The 24266-nt window shown below is 45.5% G+C and overlaps 1 protein-coding gene across 1 annotated transcript; it reads left to right on the forward strand.

Moving 5' to 3' along the window:
• The first annotated feature begins 445 nt into the window (after positions 1-445).
• On the forward strand, positions 446-22894 carry DYNLRB1 (dynein light chain roadblock-type 1). Its single transcript, XM_079785016.1, has 4 exons — positions 446-528; positions 10891-10966; positions 17007-17174; positions 22517-22894. Exons 1-4 carry the CDS (start codon positions 526-528, stop codon positions 22558-22560), a joined length of 291 nt encoding a protein of 96 aa, XP_079641142.1. The 5' UTR covers positions 446-525; the 3' UTR covers positions 22561-22894.
• Positions 22895-24266: the final 1372 nt, after the last annotated feature.

A 24266-nucleotide genomic window follows, 5' to 3' on the forward strand; every position in this document is an offset into this window, starting at 1 on the left:
TAACCACTTCATATCAGAGCCTGCACGTAATATTCCCAAAGGGGTCGCGCTGGAGAACCCAGAGACGCTGGATTCCACTCCCAACGCCGGCTTTCCAGCATCTTCGGCGCATTCGGGCTCCGCGCCTCACTTTGCCTCAATATGGACGCAGAGAGGGTGGGGAGCGTCTCAGCAACTTCCTTCCTCGCCTTCATAATCACCCACCACCCTCCACTCGGGGCTTTCAGAGCCAGCTCAGACCTCGGGTGAGAGTTGAAAGACTCTTCCGACAATGCAAACCAGCATCTTTAGGGCACAACGGGAGTTGGGGATTTCCCGTGCTGAAGCGCTCCTTCGCTTTTCACTTTCGGAAGGCGCAGGGCGAATTCCCACGAGCCCTGGGAAATCAAAGATCTGTCGGCCCCCTCACGCTGATTCCTGATTGGTCCCTAAAGCTGTCTGTTTTGGCTTGGTGCTCTGCGCAGGCGCGGAAACGCACCGGGACTGGGCAGTGCTGACGACGCGGAGCTACCCGATCGTTCCGAGATGGTGAGTGTTCGTATAGACTGGCGGCTGGCAGCCGGAAGGTGGCCGAGCGATGCCGCCCCACACCTTGCGCCTGGTTTTAGACCCTCCGGGGGCGCCTCAGAGCGCCGGGCAGGGAATCCGCGGGTTTGGGCCCCAGCTGACTGGAGGGCGGAACGCTAGAGGCGTGGGCCTCCAGACCCTGACGGAGGGGGCTCCCGAGTGGCCAGGGGATCCCGGTCCCCTTGACCGGAAGCTGGAGCTCGGGCCTTGGCTAGCGTCTGACGGAGTCGGACCACAGGCCCGTGCACCCTAGCATCCTGGGCTTTGTCGCGCGATTGTAACAACGAGAACGTTTCCCGGAAGCTTAATTTACGGCAGGCATTAATAAGCGCTGTGCGTAGTTTTGGTTTTTCTCCTCGCCAAGTCTCTGTGAGATAGGTACGACCATTATCCCCATTTTACACACTAGAAATCTGAAGCCTGGAGAAGCCTAATGCCTTCTCTCAGGAAATGGCGGAGTTGGATTTGAACCCTTGAAACTTGACTCCTGCCTTTCTGTCTGTGTGGTTCTTTCGCGTCGCTGGGACTTGGTGCATGAATCAGAAAGGGGCGGGACCACTCTTGGGGATCCCTGCCTTGCTGGCTGGAACTGGGCTCCTTGCGCCTTTACAGGTTTGTTTTTCATGTTTTTAATCCAACTTGTAAAAAAAAAACAACAAAATTTGAAAAGACCTTTTAAATGTTAAGCCATGTGACTATTACTGTTCAAAACTCACTTAAAAATAGCCCTAGCCGGTTTGGCTCAGTGGGTAGAGCGTAGGCCTGAGGACCAAAGGGTCCCGGGTTTGAGTCTGGTCAAGGGCACTTACCTTGGTTGCGGGCTCCTCCCTTACCCTGGCCTTGGTCAGGACTCGTGTAGGAGGCAACCGATCGATGTGTTTCGGTGTTTCTCTCTGCCTTTCCCTCTCCCTAAAAATCAATGGAAAAATATCCTCCGGTGCGGATTAACAAAAATAAAAATAACGCCTATAAGAAAAATTGAAAAGGAAAAAGAAAGTCCCATGACCTAGAAGCAACCCCTTATATAATTATCATATTACTTCAAATATTTTTTTCAGTTTTTGCTATATGTGGTTAGCTACTACTGAATGTCCAGTTATGGACTCTGCTTTTTTCATTTATTATTACACCATAAAGAATGTCTTAACATCACTAAAAAAATGTGACAAAGTTTCAAACTTATGTAACTTCATCTTTCACATCACTTTAAAACAAACAAACATGGGCCTTAGTGCCACATTGACTGTGGGGCCAGGTCTGCAGCCTCCTGGGTGCCTACACTCGAGTAATCTGCACACTCCTGCCTGGACATCAGTATCACATCACTTTTTAAAGAATTTTTAAAGACATGTTTTTATTGATTTCAGAGAGGGAGAGGGAAATAGAAACATCAGTGATGAATCATTGATTGGCTGCCTCCTGCACGTCCCCTGCTGGGGATTAAGCCTGCAACCCCTGACAGAATCTAACCAGTAACCTCCTGGTGCATGGGCCCACACCCAAGCACTGAGCCACACTGGCCAGGCTCATATCACTTTTTAGACTAAACAAAAAGTAATTTTTTAACAGATACTTGCATACAGTAAAAAATAATCTGGCCCTGACCTGTTTGGTTCAGTGGATAGAGTGTCGGCCTGTGGACTGAGGGGTCCCAGGTTCAACTCCAGTGAAGGGCATGTACCTTGGTTGGGGCACTTCCCCAGTGGGGAGTGTGCAGGAGGCAGCTGATCGATGTTTCTAACTCTCTATCCCTCTCCCTTCCTTTCTGTAAAAAATCAATAAAATATATTCTTTAAAAAATAATAATAATAATCTGAAAAGATCGAGGTGAAAAATAAATCTCCCATTTAACCCTGACCTCCAGCTTCAGTCTCTTCTGAAATAGTTTAGTTTCTTGTATATCTTGTATAAGCATATATATGCCCCCTCTTTTTCTTACATAAATTGTAGCTTGCTTCAACCTGTATCATGCTGTTGTGTGTTTATACCCATAAAAGCAAAACATATTTAGAAAATTCAAGCAGTACTAAAGTGTATAATGTAGAAGGTGCATGAAGTCCCACCTCACTTCCCTGTGGTATCAACTGTTGGCAGTTGGGTGTGTTTCCTTTCAGATTGGTTTAGTGCATAAGCAAACTTACATATAGTTGTTTATTACATGAAACTGGAACATATATGTTTAAACATATCAGGTTTACTTTAGGCTATGTATAGATATCTCATTCTGCAACTTACTCTGTTCACTTAAAAATGTCAAACATGCCCTAGCCGGTTTGGCTCAGTGGATAGAGCTTCGGCCTGCAGACTGAAGGGTCCCAGGTTCGATTCCAGTCAAGGGCATGTGCCTTGGTTGTGGGCACATCCCTAGTGGGGAGTGTGCAGGAGGCAGCTGATCGATGTTTCTCTCTAATCGATGTTTCTGACTCTCTATCCCTCTCCCCTCCTCTCTGTAAAAATATCAATAAAAAATATATTTTAAAAAAAGAGTCAAACATTTTCCCATGTCACCCTTGCCAGTGTAGCTCAGTTGGTTAAGCCTGGTCCTATGCATGGAAAGGTTGCTGGTTTGATTCCCAGTCTGGGCATATGCCCGAATTGCAGGCTCAATCCCCAGTAGGGGGCATGCGGATGACAGCTAATAGATGTTACCCTCTCACATCGATGTTTCTCCCCCTCTCCCTTTCTCTCTCTAAAACCAATAATAAAAATATTTTTAAAAAATAAAAACACTTTTCTATGTCACTATATATAAATCTACATTCTTTTTTTTTCTTTTTGAAGTTTTTATTTTATTTTATGTACAAAGTGATAGCCTTTTGTCATAAGGTAGATGTCTTAAATGACCCATTCATGAAAGTTCAGTTAGTCCAACTTAATGAAACCTATGTCCTGGCAGCACATGTTGAGGCTGTATTTCCAGATCAGATCGTGGTGGTTTGATCAGACATGGCAAGAACGAGAACCCTGGCCCAATTTCCTCAGATGGCTCCTGTGGAGTTGCTTGTGACCCATCTTGTTCTCTCTGTAGCGACGAGGCCAAAGGAAAAAGACTATACTTCATTCTTGCATAGTATTCTATTGCTGTATATACATTTAGGTGATTTACAGTTTTTCACTTCAGACAATGCTGCTGTAACTATTCTTGTCCTTTTTATTTTATTTTATTACACTCATGGTAGTGTTTATGTAGCATAGATTCTTAGAAGTGGTACTTCTGGCATGCATATTCTACATTTTGGTAGAACCTGCCAAGTTGCCCTTTAGAACAATGATCATCCATAATTCTCACCAGTTTTACTCCACCACACAACTATTTTCTTTCTTTTTTTTTAATAATAAATCTTTATTGTTCAGATTATTACAGGTGTTCCTCTTCCCCCCCCCCCCCGCCCATAGCTCCCCTCCACCTGATTCCCCACCCCACCCCATGCCCTTACCCCCTGCCACTGTCTTCATCCATAGGTGTAAGATTTTTGTCCAATCTCTTCCCGCACCCCTCAGACTCTCTTCCCCCTGAGAATTGTCAGTCCACTCCCTTTCTATGTCCCTGATTCTATTATATTCACCAGTCCATTCTGTTCTTCAGATTTTTTATTCACTTGATTTTTAGATTCACTTGTTGGTAGGCATGTATTTGATGTCCTTTTGTTGTTCATAATTTTTACCTTTACCTTTTTCTTCTTCCTCCTCTTCTTAAAGAATACCCTTCAGCATTTTATGTAATCCTGGTTTGGTGGTGATGAACTCCTTTAGCTTTTTCTTGTCTGTGAAGCTCTGATCTGGCCTTCAATTCTGAATGATAGCTTTGCTGGGTAGAGTAATCTTGGTTGTAGGTTCTTGCTGTTCATCACTTTGAATATTTCTTGCCACTCCCTTCTGGCCTGCATAGTTTCTGTTGAGAAATCAGCTGACAGTCGTATGGGTACTCCCTTGTAGGTAACTAACTGTTTTTCTCTTGCTGCTTTCAAGATTCTCTCTTTGTCTTTTGCCCTTGGCATTTTAATTATGATGTGTCTTGGTGTGGTCCTCTTTGGATTCCTTTTGTTTGGGGTTCTGTGCGCTTCCTGGACTTGTAAGTCTATTTCTTTCACCAGGTGGGGGAAGTTTTCAGTCATTATTTCTTCAAATAGGTTTTCAGTATCTTGCTCTCTCTCTTCTTCTGGCACCCCAAAGATCCGGATGTTGGTATGCTTAAAGCTGTCCCAGAGGCTCCTTACACTATCCTCACACTTTTGGATTCTTCTTTCTTTCCGCCTCTCTGGTTGGGTGTTTTTTGCTTCCTCATATTCCAGATCTTTGGTTTGACTCTTGGGGTACGTTGATCTACAGTTGAGTTTCTGTATATTCTTTATTTCACACAGTGTATGCTTAATTTCTGACTGGTCCTTTTCCATTTTTTTGGCATTCTCATTAAGGTCCTTGAAGGTCTCTTCAAGTTTCTCAGCGGTTTTTAGAAGATTCTTGAGTAACCTTATAAATGTGGTTCTGAACACTGTGTCGTCCAGTAGTTTACTTTCCTCCATCTCTCCCATTCGTGACATGCTTCTGTGTCTCTGCATTTTGGCTGCCTCCCTGTGTTGATGGAGTGGCTTTGTGTGGTCAGTGACCTATAGGGGCCAGTAGCTCAGCTTCCCCAATCACCCGAGGTGGTCGCTCTTGATGCACCCCTTTGTGGGCTGAGTGCAAAGTCTTGGTGTAGTTAAACCTTGATTGCTGTTGGTACACTGGGAGGAATTGACCTCCAGGCCATTTGGCTGTGAGGACCTGCTGTGTTTATAATGGAAGAACTGCTGCGCTGGAGACACGCTTATGGTACAGGCCTGTTTCAGAGGGGCTTTGGTGCTCACTGAGTCCGCCTCCCGAATGTGTCACTTATGGATGTGAGGAGTTGAAATCTGGTGTCTCACACTGACCACTAGGTACACTGGCTTCTGGATCTCCAATGGGGCAGTTCAGCTACTGTCTGAGGCCACCCTGCAGGAGCTACGGCGAGAACCACAGTCCTCTCCTCCCTGCTTGGAGCTTGGAGGCTTTGGAGCTGTCTGCACCGGGTTGCGAGTTTACTATGTTAAACTGCAATAGAGAAGGCCATTCATATGCAAAAGCCGCTGCTTGGAGCTTGGGTGTGTTTGTAGATTGTGCGGGGCGGAGTCTCAGGGCGTCACTAGGCTAGGGTGTGGCAAACAGCGATGGCTGGCAGTGAGCCCTCTCTGCCTCTCCGACCACGTCCCCGCACAGCAAACAATTATTCCTCCGCGCAGCTCTGCAAGCAAGCCACCCTCACTTTCCGACCCGATGGCAGTTTTCTGAAACTGGATTTCAGAGAGATCGGGAGCTTATCTCTCTTCGGGTTGAAGAAAGCAACGCCCGCCGCCAGTCAGGATCCGCTGCCAGCCCATATCGCGTGTGCGCCCCCGTACCTTAGTTTTTCAGTGCCTGTGCCCTGAATGCTCCCCCTTCTTTCCGTCTAGTTGTAGAGCTTCCACTCAGCCAGCTTTCCCATGGTTCTGGGTGATAGACGTTTTGTCTTTTAGTTGTAGTTTTGAAATTGTTGTGCACGGCAGTAGTTTAGATGTTTACCTACGCCGCCATCTTGGATCTCTCCCCCAGTGAATCTTTGATTTTGCTGCTGCACAAATGGGGAAGAGAGGCGCAGACAGGGAGACCCTAAGGCTGCGGGGGGAGGCGGGGTGCTGGCGGCTGCAGCAGAGGCACTAGGCTGGGCCACACAACTATTTTCATCTCTATGTTGTTCTTCCTCCTTGTTCATATATGCATATTTTTCAAGATGTATGTACTAATTTTTCTTTTTCATTTGTTTTAATCTTTTTGCATCATCTTTGCGATGAATTTTTGTGTGCTGTGTAATCAGTGAAATAGCTGTACCATAATTTGCCAAACCATTCCCCTGGTGTACACTTGTGTTGTATCTAGTTCTTCATTAGTAGAGATAATGCTGTGATGAATGCCTATAATTGTGTAGATTTTGTTTTATTATTTTTTTAATTATTAGATTATTTCCTTAGGCAAAAGTCTCAGGAAAAGAAATTCCGAGGCAAAAGGACCAATGCTTTATGGTTGTTACAATAGTGTTATCCTGTAGCTTTTCCAAAAGGTCATATTGCTTTTGTACCAATTTTGCCATAACATTGCAAACAGTGAAAAAAGTTACCTCAGCATTGCTATAATTTTTCACTTCTTTATTTATAGGGAACAGTGAACATTTTTCTATGTACTTGTAATTTCTCTTATTTATTTTTTTATTTACTTACTTAATTATTGATTTTAGAGAGTAGAAGGGAGAGAGAGAAACATTGATATGAGAGAGAAACATAGATGGGTTTCCTCCCACACGTAACCTGACCTGGGTGTGTGCCCTGACTGGGATTCGAACTGGTAACCTCCTGGTATACGAGTCCATGCTCAACCACTGAACTACACCTGCCAGGCTTGTGTTATGTTTTGGAATTGCTCTTTTGTCCATTATTTGATGCAGATGTTTTTCTATCCTTTTGATTCATTTTGGTTTTATAAAAATTCAAATTTTTGCCCAGCTAGGGTGGCACAGATGGTTGAGAATTGTCCCGTGAACCAAAAGGTTTCAGGTTTGATTCCTGTTCAGGGCACATGCATATATGCATACAATATTCTTGGTTGATTACTTCCCGCCCACCCACCCTCCCCTACCTTCCCTCCGAGATTTCACACTCTATTCCATGACTCCATGTCTCTAGATCCACTCTGTTCATCAGTTTATTTTGTTACTTAGATCTCTTAGAGAGATCATGTGATACTTGTCTTTCTCTGACTGACTTATTTCACTTAGCATGATACTCTATAGGTCCCTCCATGCTGTCTCAAAAGATAACAGATTCTTCTTTTTTACTGCTGCATAGTATTCCGTGGTATAAATGTACCACAGCTTATTTATCCACTCATCTACTGATGGGCATTTGGGCTGTTTCCAGATCTTAGCTATTGTAAATTGTGCTGCTATGAACATAGGGGTGCATCCATTCTTTCTGATTCGTTTTTCGGGTCTCTTGGGATATATTCCTAGAAGTGGTATCACTGGGTCAAATGGCAGTTCCATATTTAATTTTTCGAGGAAACTCCATACTGTTTTCCATAATGGCTGCACCAGTCTGCATTTCCACCAGCAGTGTACTTAGGGTTCCCTTTCCTCCACATCGTCACCAGCACTTGTCATTTGTTGATTTGTTATGGTAGCCATTCTGAAGTGTGAGGTGATACCTCTTCGTCATTTTAATTTGCATCTCTCTGGTGATCAGTGACTTTGAGCATTTTTTCATATGGCTCTTGGCCATCTGTATGTCCACTTTGGAGAAGTATCTATTTAGGTCCTTTGCCCATTTTTTAATTGGATTGTTTGTCTTCCTTTTGTTAAGTTGTTTGAGTTCCTTATATATTTTGGACATTAACCCTTTATCAGACGTATCATTGCCAAATATGTTCTTCCATACAGTGGGCTTCCTTTTTGTTTTGTTGATGGTTTCTTTTGCTGTGCAGAAGCTTTTATTTTGATGTAGTCCCATTTGTTTGTTTTTCCCTTAGTTTCCTTTGCCCTGGGAGATGTATCAATAAACATACTGCTATGAGAGATGTCTGAGATTTTGTAGTCTGTGGTTTCTTCTAGGATTTTTATGGTTTCACGACTTACACTTAAGTCTTTTATCCATTTTGAGTTTATTCTTGTGTATGGTATAAGTTGTTGGTCAAGTTTCATTTTTTTGCATGTGTGTGTCTAATTTTCCCAACACCATTTATTGAAGAGACTGTCTTGACTCCATTGTATACTCTTGCCTCCTTTGTCAAATATTAATTGAGCATAATGGCTTGGGTCAATTTCTGGGGTCTCTGTTCTGTTCCATTGATCTATATGCCTATTCTTAAAAATTAAAGAAAGGTTGACTTTCTATTATTTGTTTTTTGCCTGTCAGATTAGCAAAGAAACTTGGCAATACTGATCATCTCTATTCCTTGAACATGCCAAGTTTGTTCCCACTTCTCTGCCTTTGCTTTCATATTGTTGCCTGGAATGCTTTTCTTTCTCATTAGTTCTTGGCTTAACGATTACATCCTCAGGTGTTTCTGACCACACCAGCCAGAGTAGCATCCCCGGGCTCCCCTGCCCTATCCCCTGCAAGAATCTAGGTCACTTGTTATTTAAAGTTCTACCTGAATATGAGCTCCCTGAGGGCAAGGTCCTCATCAGTTGTGGTCAATGGTATATTCACCTCTTCTCTTGACCTATGTGTCCTTGGGCAAAACTCTTCTTTCTGAACTTCAGTTTCTTCATTGTGAAGTGGAGATCATACTCACTATGGAAGGGGCAGAGGACATATGTGTCTGTAAATATTCATCCCAATATCTGACCTATATCAGGTACTGAATAGATCATCGTATACTTAAATGTCCTTCCTTTCTTGGTAAGTGTATGTTTCCTGTGAATAGATATTCCATAATTTAATTGGTCTTTTCCCTAATTATTGGGTATTTTCAGCTTTCTGGTTTGTTTGTTTTTTAATATTTTTTTGTTTTGTTAATCCTCACATGAGGATATTTTTTTCCATTGCTTTTCAGAGAGAGTAGAAGGGAGTGGGGGAGAGGGAGAGAGATAGAAACATCGAGGTGAGAGAAGGCACATCGACTGGTTGCCTTCTGCACATGCCCCAACCTGGGGCTCAGAGCAAACCGGCAACCCAGGTACATGCCCTTGACCACTAAGCCACACCAGCCATGGCTCTTTCTGCTTTTTGCTAATGTTGATGTCACTGCAGCAAACATCTTGCTGTGTTCTTCTGGATTATTCCTTAGAACGAATTTCTAGGAAGGTTCAGACTGAGTACTGTGTGGTATTGACTACTATCGTACTTTACCCCTCTTCTCCAGAATAGTGCATAGGAGGAGCTCAGTGACAGTGTGTTGAATGAATGATGATCTCATACATGCATGACCAACTGTACTTTATTCTCGTGTAGCCCTGTCCATTTACACGGGCTCCAGATTTAGAGGCAACAGACTATTTGCCATTATGTAGGAGGAATTTGTTTGCCCTTCTCTCCAGCATTTGAGAGTATTACATCATAGGGGAGTGGATGGCAGTGACTGGATTGTTATTAGCCTTGTGCCTACTAGAAAGACAATAATTCATTGTGCTGTTTCCATCCACTGTTTAGAAACTCCTCCTCCCAGGCCAACTCATTAGCTTCTGAGGGTGGGGAACCACTCTTTTGGAGAATGGAACCTCTATTTCCAACATGGTCCAACTCTCAGCCTTTGGGAGAGTCTTAGGCTCTACAGCAGCGACCCACAGGTTGAGAACCGCTAGCAGGGTCGCCTAAGACCATCGGAAAACACAGATATTTACATTACGATTCATTAACAGTAGCAAAATTACAGTTATGAAGTAGCAACGAAAATAATTTTATGGTTGGGGGTCACCACAACATGAGGAACTGTATTAAAGGGTCGCGGCATTAGAAAGGTTGAGAACCACTGGTTTAGATGGTCTAGAAGAATTTGTTAGATTTCAGCAAAGAGGCCTTGTTACAGTAAAAAGACATGAACACAAGGAGGTATGACATATAGATGGAGAGTGGAGGAAAAGGTAAAAGATGTGAATAATAATAGAGAATGCCTTGCATGGCAGGGTGAGGAACCAAATGTCTGATTGTCCCCTCTGTTAATAAATTCCATGTGCCAGAATATCCCCCCTGACTAGTTTCTGGAGACAGGATTAAAGAACCCGTACCCCAGGCACATTTCCTGTGGCTATGAGCCATGTATCACACTGTCTCAGATGCTAGGTTTTTAAGTCACGGAGTCTATCCTCATGGGGTCATTTTGTTTCCTTTGGAATGTTTTCAGTTGTGCTGTTTGGGCTACAAATAGCAGGGTATCTCCTTCCTATTAGACACCGCTGTTTGGGTTTTTTCAGATCATGAGCGTCCTGTCTCCTAGGTATAGCAGATACATGAGTCATGGATGTGTCTGTACTCTTAGGAATGGTATTTATATGCTGCTCCCAAATAGCTGAGGCAGGCGGGATAATAGTGCCTGGTAGGCAAAGGGCCAAGAGGAGCCCTGCCCCATCCTGGGGGTGTGAGTAGATGATTTAGGTGCTGGTAGTGGCTTGGGGACCACTCTAAACAGACCTGGGAGCTTTGAGGAAGTGCCACGTGCCCAGGTGTTACTTGTTTGTTGTTGGAAGACGAATGTGTGATTCATCTGTCAGGGATATGAATGAATTAATCCAGCCTTCCTGGCCCTTCCTAACCTTGGTCTTGTTCTATCTGGCAGGCAGAGGTGGAGGAGACACTGAAGCGACTTCAGAGCCAGAAGGGAGTGCAGGGAATCATCGTGGTGAACACAGAAGGTACACCCCGCTCCGACCATGAGCAGGCAGGCCCCAGGAAACAGCCCAGACACAGCATAGCCCCTTCATGTACATGAATTTTCACCTTTTTTTTTTTAACACCTCAGGTGTCCTAGCACTATTACTGAAATTCTAAATTTTAAAGAAGGAAAAATTCACTCAGTCCCACTGCCCTGACAGGTCATATTTTTCAGTATACCATGTTTTTTCAGCCCTTGTTCAGGTGCATTTTCTCTTGGTCATAATTATAGTTATTACTCTTTTGCATATGTTTACTCATGAGGTTTGTGTGTTTTGCTTCATGTTTTCCATAAACAGTTTTTTTTAACTGCCAGTACAATTTTTTTTAATACGTATTTTACTGATTTTTGAGAGAGAGGAAGAAAGAGATGGAAACATCGATGAGAGAGAAACATCGATGGGCTATTTCCTGCAGGCCCCCACCTGGGGATCAAACTGGCCACCTCAACCACTGAGCCACACTGGCTGGGCAGTGCAGTGTTTATTAATCATCCCCATTTATGTTGTTTCTGTTTTCTTGCTAGATAGTACTCTTGGTCAACTTATTTATGCCTGTAGCTTTTCCCTTCTGTTCTGGAACATTATTTCCACAACTAGAAGAGTACAGATAACTAATTTTCTCAAACTGCTATAGACATGGCAAAGAGGGAGACTAATATTTCTCACACATTTACCTATTCTGTGGTGCTTTACAAACATTCTGTTTTATTTCTTCCTTAAAACAGCCCTTTTGCCTCCATTTTGCAACAGAGAAAACTGAGTCTAGAAATTCAGTTGATTTGCCTGCCATTGCAGAGCCAGGATTTCATTCCAAGTCTGAATGCAGTTGTACTCTTCCTCTCGCTTTCTGTGAAGGACCAGAGAGTGGCTGTAGGTCTACAGCTCAGAGCCACCCTGCTGGCCTCCCCCAGTTCTGTAGTTCAGTGTATTCATTCATCTCTGACTTATTTGAGGTTCCTTGAGGGCCCCCGTGTGTATGCATTGTCATTCTGGGCCTTGTTTTGGAAAGGCAGAATTCTCAACAGTGCCTGCTTCAGTAGAGCAGAATGAAGGTCACTGAAGGTGACAAAGTGGAGGTGGCATGTCCTCAGTTAGAATGTTGTTTTCCAAGTCATTAGACCATGGCCAGCCCAGAGTTAGACAGAGGATGCTCCCCAGCTTTGTCAGGTTCTAATTAGACCATGTGGTCATTGCAGTCAAAGGAGGCGGCAGGTTAGGAGCCCTCAGGACTCTGGGAGGCCGAAGCAGGTCCCAGGTTAGGTCTGCTGCTGATCCGCTGGCGGGCCTGGGGCTTCCCACATGGAGTGGTTGGTCCAAGATGGGAAAGGCTGTTTGTATATCACTCAGAGAGATACTGTCCTCTGTCTTCTGTGACTGGACTTTGTTTTTAAATCCCCTCTCAGGGGCATGCTTTCATTGATTTTTAGAGAGAGAGAAAGGGAGAGGGGGGGAGAGAGAGAGAGAGAGAGAGACATTGATGTGAGAGTGAAACATCAAACGGTGTCTCCTGCATGTGCTCAACTGGGGATTTAATCCGCAACCAGGGAATATGCCCTGATTGGGAATCGAACCCACATCCTTCCAGTGTACAGGACAACACTCCAGCCAACTGAGCCACACTGGCCAGCACTGGGCCTGGACATTTTGACCCCAAATGGGAGGGAAGAGCCTCAGAAGATGACTCCTCAGCTGGGACCCCCTAGGCCTTCACTGGTACTTGCAAACCATAAGCCTTCATTCTTGCCTTAAAACTGCCCAAAAGTTGAGCTTTTTCATTGGGAAAGTATAGCGCCAGCTGCTTACCTTTTGATTCTTATGAGCACTTTTTTGTGTACTAACGTGGCAATATTGCACAGTGGTTAAGAATATGGAATGGGGAACCAGACTACCTGTATGTGAATCCTTACTCTACCTACTTATCATCTATGAAATCTTGGACAAGTCACTTAACCTCTCTCTTTCAGTTTCTCATCAGTAAAATATAATCATACTACTACCTTCCTCTAAGAGAAGCTTTTAGAATAGTGTCTGATATATAGTAAGTGCCATATAAATATTAAAGTTATTGTGTGTGTTTATTTTTATGTTCCATTCATAGAACTCACTCTTCAATCTCTCATTTACATTTCACACAGTGACCCCCGCAAGTCAGGGTTGTTTGCCCATTTTTCAGATGAGAAAACTGAAGCAGCTCTAGCCGGTTTGGCTCAGTGATTAGAGCGTCGGCCCACGGACCAGTTGGGAGGCAACCAATTGATATCTTTCTCACATTGATATTTCTCTCTCTTCTCCCCCCCCCCCCCTCTTCCTTTTCACTCTCTCAAAAAAAAAAAAAAAAAAATCAATGGGAAAATATCCTTGGGTGAGGATTAAAGGGAAAAAAAAGACCTAAAGCTGAGAGAGACGAGGTGACCTGCCCAAGGTCACCCAGCTGTGGTTGGGGTGGCCAGAACTCACTGCTCATGGGGCCTTTAAGTCCTTTGGAAGCTTCCAATTAAGGATGATTCGGCTCAGCTGCCTTTTCCTATGGGCTGCCTTCCCTGACCACCAGCCCAGAAAGATTACTCTTGCCCCTGAACTCATGACACACCCTTGTTTCCGTCACTTACCAACCACCTACCACTGCATTTTGACATTTCTGTCTTGAGCAAATGCAAAGATGTTTCATTATAAAAGTGTGAGTTTAGCAAGAACTTAACCTTTTGCACTCGGATGTCGAGTGTGACTCGACATGGTTAGCATTAGAATAAAGGAATCGAGAAAAAAGCAAGCGAGTGCAAAGGGTTAAGGAACATTCTGTTCCATTTCTACCTCTCCAGATCCCCTGCTGTCCTCTGCTGCTACCTACACAGGGCAAAACAAAAGACTAAATGTATAAGCTCCACGAGGTCAGGGATTTGTCCCTTGTGTTCACTTACTGTATCTCCTGCACCTGAGTTTGTGCTTAATAACTGTGTTAAATTTTGTTGGTGTTGGTGTTGGTATTGATTGATGGAGCTGGGTTTGGTGGAAGGACCTGGCTATGCAACCTGACAGATCTGAGCCTCAGGTTATAGTTGTGCCTCCCTGGTACCAGCCAGCTCTGCAGGCTGCACAGTCTCTATTTATGAAGGCAGTGGCTTGGGGTAGGCACCCTAATCATTGAGATATCATTGAAGTGGCCCCAGCTCTGGCATCCTATGAGTCTGGCATTCTATGATCTGATTCCCTTATTTGAAATTCTCCCCAGTTCTGCCCGCCCCCCGCCACCTTCATGTTTTCTTAGGTTTTAAAATGAGCCAACAAGTGGTTAGATCCTGTCTCCTTTACACATCCTCTCACTTGGTAGGAATGTAGTCAAATGGATGTCTAAATTACTGAAAGTAGCCCTGTGACTTCTCATTTATCAGCAACAATAAATGCTTAATGCAGTGTCTCTAAGGACACTGGCAAACAAATCAGACCTGGACCTGACTAGGGATGAATATATTGATCACTTCCATAAAGGTGTGATGTCAAACTCATCTAACTGCTCCAAAGGAAAATTGTGTGGTGCTGGGATGGTAGAATGGGGCATTGACCATATCTGGGGTGGGTGGAGCCACCAGGAGGTGGAGACTTGAGGGACCAGTGGGAATTGTGAGAGAATAGGCAAAGAAAGGAAAGTTCCAGGCAGAGGAACCTGAGAGAAGGTGCCCTTGTATATAAAAGAGAAGGTCAAGCCCTAGCTGGTTTGGCTCAGTGGATAGAGTGTGGGCCGATGGACTGAAAGGTCCCAGGTTCGATTCTGGTCAAGGGCACATGCCCAGGTTGTGGGCCTGACCCCCAGAAGGGGGCATGCAGGAAGCAGCCGATCAATGGTTCTTTCTCATCGTTGATGTTTCTATCTCTCTTTCCCTCTCACTTCCTCTCTGAAATCAATAAAAAAATATTTTTAAAAAAGAGAGAGAGAGAAGGTCAAGAGGTTTGATCACCTAAACTTTTCCAGGCCTTGAGACTGGCCGCTCAAGTTACCTGGGGGGTGGGATTTATTGTGGGTGATATTGATAACAAACCACCAACATTTATTACATTCACTAGAGGCCCTGTGCACGGATTTATGCACTGGTGGGGGGTGTGGCCTATGGGGATCAGCCCGCTGTGAGAGTGCCACTCATCTGGTCAGCCAAGTGGCACTCCCACTGTGGGAGTGCACTGACCACCAGGGGCAGCTGCTGCTTTGAGCATCTGCCCCCTGATGGTCAGTGCGTGTCATAGCGACTGGTCGACCCATCGTTCTGGTCATTCCGCCATTCAGTCACTAGGCTTTTATTATATAGGATACTCTTGCTAAACATTCTTCTTTTTTATTTTTTTATTTTTTTATTTCAGAGAGGAAGGAAGAGGGATAGAGAGATAGAAACATCAATGATGAGAGAGAATAATTGATCGGCTGCCTCCTGCACACCCCTACTGGGGATCGAGCCTACAACCCAGGCATGTGCCCTTGGCCGGAACCGAACCTGGGGCCCTTCAGTCTGCAGGCCAACGCTCTATCCACTGAGCCAAACCGGCTAGGGCATCTTGCTAAACATTCTTAAACCATATTTAATCCCCACAGCAGCACTTTGAAACACAGGCATTTTACAGATGAGGAAATAGAAGAATAGAATAAATCACTTGTTTTAGGCCACACTGCCATGAAGGGACAAAGCAGGAGTATAAGTTCAGGTCATCAGATTTGAGAATTCCTACTCAGTCATCACCCCAGTTGCTCATACTATGATTCTTAGAAAAGTCCAGTATCAAGCAAGGCCCTGGTGGGCACCTTGTTGCCAGCTAGGGCCCAACAGCACCCCTGATAACCTAGTTGTCTTGTCTCTTAAAGGCAAGTGATCACTACAACTTGTTCTCATGACTTCAATTGGCTCAAACAGCCTCACTGACTCAGCTGCTTCTCTTGTCGCTATGTCATCTTCTCCCTACCCTTGAGCTCCAATCCCCTAAGAAGATGAGGTTGGGCCAGTTTCTTGCCACTCATGGGGAGGCTTGAGGGTGACTGCCTTTGGCTGATCTTTAGACTGGTCAGTTGCAGACCAGATTAGCAGGGCGTGGGTCCCAAATCCAGCCACTCAAGTGTGAGGAGCCATATTCATCCAAGTATCTGTCAGCTATGTGCACCTGGAGCCTCATTGATGGAGCCTTCTGTTGGCATGTCAGTGATTCATAGGCACCTGATGATCCAGTCATGGCCTGAGGTCACTCAAGCTGAGGCCCATTCCTCACCTCCATGAAAATAGGCACTGTCCTATGGGGGACATCCATGGAATAGTTCATCACAAGGAAATAGTCAAGGCTTAAAGGACCATGGTGTTCATTGAACAGTAATTAAGTAAAAACCCAATCTTAGTATCAAACAGTAGAGGCATGATGAATTCAGTGGAATGGCTGTTTTGTGGTCTCTTTGAAAGCAGTAACAATGCTGTTTACCAGGTGTAAGCAGACAGAGAAATGGGCTTTAATTTTCACGTGTACAGACAGTGTGTACACTAAGCCCCCCTTGGTGGGCATAGGAACAACACACACTGACGGTTATGTCTTGGCAGAAGCTGACCTTTTTCCTTCTTCCTACTCGTTTGTGTTTCAAGATATGTAAGTGCTGTCCTCCTTGTTCAGGTTCTGAGTGTTCTGAATGATAGTCTCCTTTATTGCCAGAAACTAGTCAGGACAGTGTAGCCCTAAGAAAGGAGCCCAGCAGTGGAGCCAGCAGGCCTGAATCAAATCCTGGCCCCCCGCTTATCTGCTGTGTGACCATAAGCAGGTCACCTTACTGCTCAGAATTTCTTTTGCTTCACTGGCAAGTGAGGATGCTGACACCACCCTCAGAGCAGTTCTGGGGACGAGCAGTGAAAAGCTCAGCACTGTGCCTGCCAAGCCTTCAGTAACTAGTGGCATTGATTGTTAACTGCCAGTCCAGGACGCTAGAACTAGGGGTGTGGGGCTGGGAGCTGGGCAGAAAGGCCTCAGCGTCCTGCTCAGTCTCTGTCTGCTCTTCACACAGGCATTCCTATTAAGAGCACAATGGACAACCCCACCACCACACAGTACGCCAACCTCATGCACAACTTCATCTTGAAGGCCCGGAGCACCGTGCGTGAAATTGACCCCCAGAATGACCTCACTTTCCTTCGGATTCGCTCTAAGAAAAATGAAATTATGGTTGCACCAGGTAAGAGGTCTTCCATGTCCCCTCTTAGGGTCAGACTGTCACTACTGCTTATCAGGAAGGCTTAGCACATTGGAGTCTGCTCAGGTTCCACAGAAAAGCCTGAGGAGTTGAAGGTACACAGTTGATTGCCTCGCTGCCTGTCCATTCTCTGGCTGGCATCCCCGACAAATACTCATTTACAGTGACTGTGGGTCAAACCTTCTCCTGGGTTCTGGGCTTGGAGGGGAATCCTGGTCTCCTGGGGGAGATAGACACGTAAGCATGACACAGTGTAACCCTCGCCTTGACGGGACATTTGAGCGCTTGGGAACAGAGAGGGTGTGACTAGGCCTGCTTGGCGCAGTCAGCAGAGGCTTCCCAGAAGAGGGGACATTCAGCTGACTCTTGAGGGTATAGAAAAGTGTAAGCAAAGTGGATGGGCAAGAAACCTAGGCTTGAAGGAAAAAGACACGTAAGCATTCCAAACCAAAGCAGAAGGCAAAAATACTGTATAGTCATTTTATCTTTGAAAAAACGTTCAGTTGCCCACTTCTAAAGGATAGTCCTGTCTCTCTGGGCCTCATACAGCCAGCTTTTCCTCCAACATTGGAACCGATTGCTGTTTTTGTTTCACATGAAGTGCTTGGCTTGCATTTGGGGGTTGTGTGGTGCAAACATCATAGGATCGTTCTCAGGGTGATGCGATGCTCATCCTGGGAGGATCCCACAGGACGGACTCAGGAGGGAAGAGCAGGGTCACCTGTCCTGCCTCACCTCACTCAGCATTCAGACTGGGTGGTGGACAGGTTCTCCGGGACTTTTCGTTGTTGTTAATCCTCACCTGAAGGTACTCTTTCCATTGATTTTTAGAGAGAGCAGAAAGAAAGGGGAGAGACAGAGAGAAACATCAATATGAGAGAGACATATTGATTGGTTGCCTCCCACATGCCCCTTGACCTGCACCAGGGATTGAGCCTGCAACTGAGGTACGTGCTCTTGACTGAAATGGAACCCCCAATCCTTCAGTCTGTGGGCCGACACTCTAACCACTGAGCCAGACTGCTTAGGGCCAGGACTATTTTTGCATTGCTACTTCTCACTCTCCCTCTGTTTTCTGGCTGAGCCACATAGTTGTATGCATGAGTTAATTGTGCACCTGATGAGGCAGGTGGGCTGCAGGGCAGTTTGTCTAGGGCACCAGAATATATGTCGGAAGGAGTGGGAGGTGAGACGTTTGATCCAATTTAGAAAAGGCCTCAAATGCAAAACTTGACTGTGCAGACTTGACCCTGTGAGCAGGAGGCAATATGATTGTGACTGGGACCTAAATGAAGAAGGCAGTATGGAGGCTAGGGACACTGAATGCCCCTGGGCTTGGCAGACAGATGGCAAAGAGACTGGCTATAGAATTCTGGGGTGATTAGAGGGTGTCACCCACTCCCAGCAGCAGAGCCATATTGGTTCTGATCCCAGGCCTGTTCCAGCCGAGTCTGGCAGCTTGGAAGGATGTGAAGGAGGGAACCAGAGAGCCAGTTACAGGAACCCACAATCTCCCTGGGACACTTCCTGAAGGGGTGGGGACAAAGTAGGTCAACCCCAGAAAAGAACATAGGATAACATGCTGTACACTGTTTATCAGTTTAATCACTGTCTGATGATGTCTCTGATTCTGTCAGAGAAAACCGATTATAGCAGGCAGAGTTCATTTTCCCAACTTTAGCTCTTAATGATTGTGACCTTAAACAAGTCATAGAACATCCTGAACCTCTATTTTCACATCGGTAAAGTATCACATAGGGGGCTGTACTGCTCTGGTCCTCTGAGACACCCCATCTGGTTGAGTATGTTGGTGGGGGGTGGAGCAGAAAGGCTCAGAAGCAAATGGAATCCCTCCCAAGATTCATGCTGTGCGACTATAGATACCTCTACTTCCCTAAAAATTAGGCTAGGACAGTGGTCGGCAAACTGCGCCTCGCGAGCCACATGAGGCTCTTTGGCCCTTTGAGTGTGGCTCTTCCACAAAATACCACGTGCAGGCGCGCATGTACAGTGCGATTGAAACTTCATGGCCCATGCGCAGAAGTCGGTTTTCGGCTCTCAAAAGAAATTTCAATCGTACTGTTGATATTTGGCTCTGTTGACTAATGAGTTTGCCGACCACTGGGCTAGGAACGGTCCCTTTACTGATCCTGCACATCAGAGCAGTATACATGGGACTCTCAGTGTGAGGCAAGGACAAATTATGCAACCTCTAAATCAGACAGGCCCCATGGACTGTGTCTCTTGACATAAAGCTTCCAAGAACGTCTCCTCTGGAACAGCAGAGTTATCTGAAAGTTCCTAGCCGTTTGCCCCATCTCAGCAGCAAAGGCATCTCCAACTTGCCCTTGAGGGACCCCCAGACTCTGAAAGCACATGGGTGCAGTTGGTGCCTGAGTCCAATTAGAGGTTCTCCTTTGGGTGCACAGGCCCCAAACCCCCTCAGCCTTGTCAGTGGAGGCGAGGAGGAAGTGGCCTGACCCTTGCCCTGGTGACAGTAAGAGCCTGCAGGGCGGGTATGCATGCTCTCACTTGCCACTCGCTGTCTGTCTAGCACTCACATCCTCATGGGCCCACACACACACACCTTGTTATACTGGCGGGATGTGTGACTTTTCCAGGTTGCCTTAGATACAGTGAGTGTTCCTTCTGAACACCCTGCCCACGTCTCCAGCCACCCTGCTGCCTTTAAGAGCCTCTCCCTGGGCCCTCACACATGCCGTCCTGCTGCTGGCGACACTGCCATCCTACCTTTCCACTTGGCTAACCAGCCTCCTTATCTGCATTTTTAATTCTGTCTCCAAGAGACAGTTTCAAGAGTACAGAAACTTCTCTAACTGGTTTGGCTCAGTGGATAGAGCATCGGCCTGCGGACTGAAGGGTCCCAGGTTCGATTCCAGTCAAGGGCATGTACCTTGGTTGCGGGCACGTCCCCAGTAGGGGGTGTGCAGGAGGCAGCTGAATCAATGTTTCTCTCTCATTGGTGTTTCTAACTCTCTATCCCTCTCCCTTCCTCTCTGTAAAAAATCAATAAAATATATTAAAAAAAAAACATATGCATGTGTTAACTTCTGGAACCTGTGAGCGCTATCTTATTTGAAAGAAAAAAAAAGAGTACAGAAACTTGTGAACACATTTGACAAATATTTGTTGAATAAATAAATGAAAGACTTCCTAAACTTCCCTCCATTGCTACACCCCACTGTGGGGGTTGAAGGTGGGGTCAGCAGTGGAGATGGGGATCAGAGATGTCCGTGGGACATGTTATTTAGGATGAAAACCCGTGATTTGACATCTTGATACAACCATTTTGATATGGCAAGAAAAAAATACTGCCAGGAGCCACTGAGCAGAGCCTCTGAGGCATTAGGGCTGGATCACCTTAGGATGGCCATAGAGCACAGGCCCGATGGGGGCAGCGCCCAGCATAGAACAGCCTGGCTGCTGTGCGTTTTCGAGGTGGGTCCTTCCTGGACTATAATTAGCACCCCATATTGTGGGAGCAACCTGGAGCAGCCCTGCCCAGGAAGGAGGTTCATGTCCCTTTCCTCCCACCTAAGCTTCCTCTTTGATCAAACTGAGAAGACCAAAAATAGCAGCAGGTGGTGTGAGACAGTGTGGATCTCCACATTCGTACTGACTTTCACCCCGACCTGGCCCAGAATAGCCCACATGAAGAGATGTTTTCAGACAGACTTGGTTTCCACTTGTTAACCTCCCTGATGTAAAGCTGAGTTGACAGCATAATCAAGCTTTAAAACTCTGCTTTCCATAAAGCACTTGGAGTGATATTATTGAATTAGAGCTTGATTTTTTTTTTTTTTGGAAGAAAAGGCACTAGTATTGCTAATTATGTCTGCTTTTATCGGTGGCTTTAATTATTTTTATTAGTAAGTGGTTATTTACTTAAACAGATTGCTTAGTCATGAAACTATTAGTCATATAAAAATCTGCTTCTTCCCAGTCCCATCAGCTAGCCGTCATGGGAATCAGCAAGCTTTAGGCTTAAATCAGCAGACACAAAGCATGTGTGTCCGAGGTCCGGCCATTTCGCTTCTGTTCAGCAGGGCGGTCAAAGCCAACCGCCACACCTCAAATTTTTGCCTTGGCTTGAGCAAGATCTTTAACTCTCTGAGCCTCAGTGTAACATGAGAAAGCACTAGGTACCTGCCTCAATGAGTGAGGAGTCATTGAGATGCCGTTATAAGAAGTGGTTGGCCCAGGACTGGCCACATGGAAGCCTTGGTAAATGTTCGCGATTTGATAATGAAGGGCAAAGTTGGAACACTGCTTCTGCAATTTCTTCTTCTATAAAACGAGGAGCAGTCAGACTCAGCCCTGAGGTCTTGAACTTGCAATGACTCCATGATGGACATTCCTCATTACTGGATGGGATCCCCAGAGCTGGAATCCAGGTAGCCTTGGCCCCCTTTGATCGGTGCCTTTGAAATTTTCTCAGCCCGTGACAGAACTGACATTAACCCCAGAGAAGTGGGGTTGAAGTTGGCATCTATCTTTGACACTGATTTGCTGGGTGACCTTAAACTGGTGGTTCTTCCAGAACCTGCAGCTTCAGTATCACCTGGGAATTCATTAAAAATACAGGTTCTCGCCCAGCCAGCGGTGGTTAGAGCATTGGCCTGGGCACCAAAGGGTCATGGGTTTGATTTCCTATAATAGGCATGTACCTGGGTTGCAGGTTTGATCCTCGGCCCCAGTTGGGTTGCATGCAGGAGGCAACCAATCCATGTGTCTCTCTCACATGACTGTTTCTCTCTCTTTTCTCTTGCCCCTCCTGCTCCCTTTCACTCTTTCAGAAAATCAATGGAAAAAATACTCTCGTGTGAGGGTTAACTAAAAAAAAAAAAAAAAAAAAAAAGGAGATTGTTGGCTCTACCTCAGACTTACTGAATCCAAAGAGCTTGGGGTAGGACCAGGCAGTGTTTGTTAGCCCAGCCAGCCCTCAGATCATTCAGATGCCCTCCATTTTGAGAACCACTGGCAATTTACTTAAACTCTCGGAACCTGAGTTTCCTTACCCAGAAAAACAGAGATGATATCCTACCTCCCTGTTGGCACTGGCAGATTAGAAAAGAGCATGCGCTGCAGAGGTCGCTGCTGGGTCTCACCTGCCGAAGCCCTCACAGGAACTTGCCAGTTTACCTTCTGTTGCCCAGCAATTGGAAGTGGCCTGAGCAGTGATGTTTTTGTATTGACCCACTCCCCTTTTATGGTTGGTGGTTTAATTACGTATTTTCTTTCTAGTGTGTTTTTCTCACATTTTACATTTAGTAATTTGTGTTTTCTTTTTTCTCTTTTTGCAGATAAAGACTACTTCCTGATTGTGATTCAGAATCCAACTGAATAAGCCACTCTCTCTTGGCTCCACGCATCATTCCTTAATTTAATGCCCCCCAAGAATAAGAGTGTTAATCATGTCAACCAGCTGGCGGGTGGAAATCACCTGAGAGCCCATGCAGACCACTCCAGTGACCAGTGTGGGCTGCAGCCCCACCCCGCCCACCATGGCACCCCTCTGCTGGCCAGTCACCCTGAGTCCCCAGGAGGGCCTCTTTCCTCAAGTCCGGGTTTCGGAGCAAGAGCTTGGGAGAGGCCCACACCCTGCTTCCTCCTGACGTCCAGTTCACTTTGTTGCCCTTGGAAAAGGCTGCTTTTCTTTAACTAAAAATAACTGAAACGTGCCCTGCTGTGTTTCTTTAAACACTAGGTGGAAAGGCCTCCCTCTTCCTGTGTCATCATGTGGTCGGAAGGCTGAGCCCTGTTGCCAGCTCCAGCCTCCCCCGGCAGATTGTGTTCGTAGCTTGAGAGGCTTGCTCCTTATTGCACCTGTGGCCATACTTGCTGAGCTGAACCTGGTTTATAATTGGTGCCCTGGTTTCTGGGTCCCTAGCCATCCCTTCTATCATTTATCACTCCCACCAATGTCTTTGGGGTTTGTTTGTTTAATCCTTACCCGAGGGCATGCTTAGGGAAAGGAAGGGGGAGAGAAAGAGAAATAAATGTCATGAGAAAGAGAAACATCGATTGGTTGCCTTACAGATGCTCCCTGATGGGATCAAACCCACAACCCAGGTATGTGCCCTGACTGGGAATTGAACCAGCAACCTTTCAGTACATGGGACAACACTCAACCGAATGAGCCACTCTGGCCAGGCTCCCACCATTGTTTTGAAAGATTTTTTTTCTGTTATACTGCCCTGGGGAAAGGAAAGCAGTAATATGTGTTGAGTGCCCAGAATATACCTGGTGTGTTATATACCATGGCTCATATCCTCACAATACCCTACAGACAGGGTATCAAAGTCATCTTAAAAATGAGGAAATTGGGGTCTAGAGAATGCCTTGCTCAAGGTCTCACAGATGGGAGCACAGGTATTTGACTCCAAAAGTTCTGCTCTTTCTGAACTGCCTTCCCAAGGAATTCTGGGTGGTCCCATTCACCTGAGTGAGCTCATCCAGGGTAAATATCCACTTTCCCTTAGACTCATGCGTGGGGGTACCAGAAGGTGCTACTCTATGACTCTGTAGGCCACCCATCACTCAGCAGCACTCTGGTATTTTAACCACATGTATTTAATTTTTATTAGGTCTTTCTTTTTGTCTTTTGTTTCTTGTTACAGAGGGAAAAGATTTAAAACTGTTTAGTGCAAACCTGGAAATCCCCCTTCATTGTCCTCCCTTTCCCCATAAGTAACCTCATCTACGGTGTGAGTTCTTCCATCTAACAAAATACTTTCTAAATTTTCAGTGAAGTTTTCAGAAACAGTATCAGGGAAGTAAAACATAGGGATGTAGTTTATAAGGGCTCTGCAAATTTCTTCAAGTCTCCTATTTTAATGAATGATCATAAGAGTTTTCCATTCCATAAAATATCCATATTTGTTTTAATATAGAAATAAACCTTTTAAATAATTTCCCCCAAATCTTCAAGTAGAACATTCCCTAGGAAACCTCTGCATGTGTGTCCTGTCCCTACGGACTCGGGAAGCAACTCTGAAGAGGGGGGGGGGGGGGGGGGGTTTGCAGGACTAGAGCAAGTTGGCCCTGGATCTG

This window comes from Cnephaeus nilssonii, assembly GCF_951640355.1.
Source record: "Cnephaeus nilssonii genome assembly, chromosome: 11".
Taxonomy (NCBI): Eukaryota; Metazoa; Chordata; class Mammalia; order Chiroptera; family Vespertilionidae; genus Cnephaeus; species Cnephaeus nilssonii.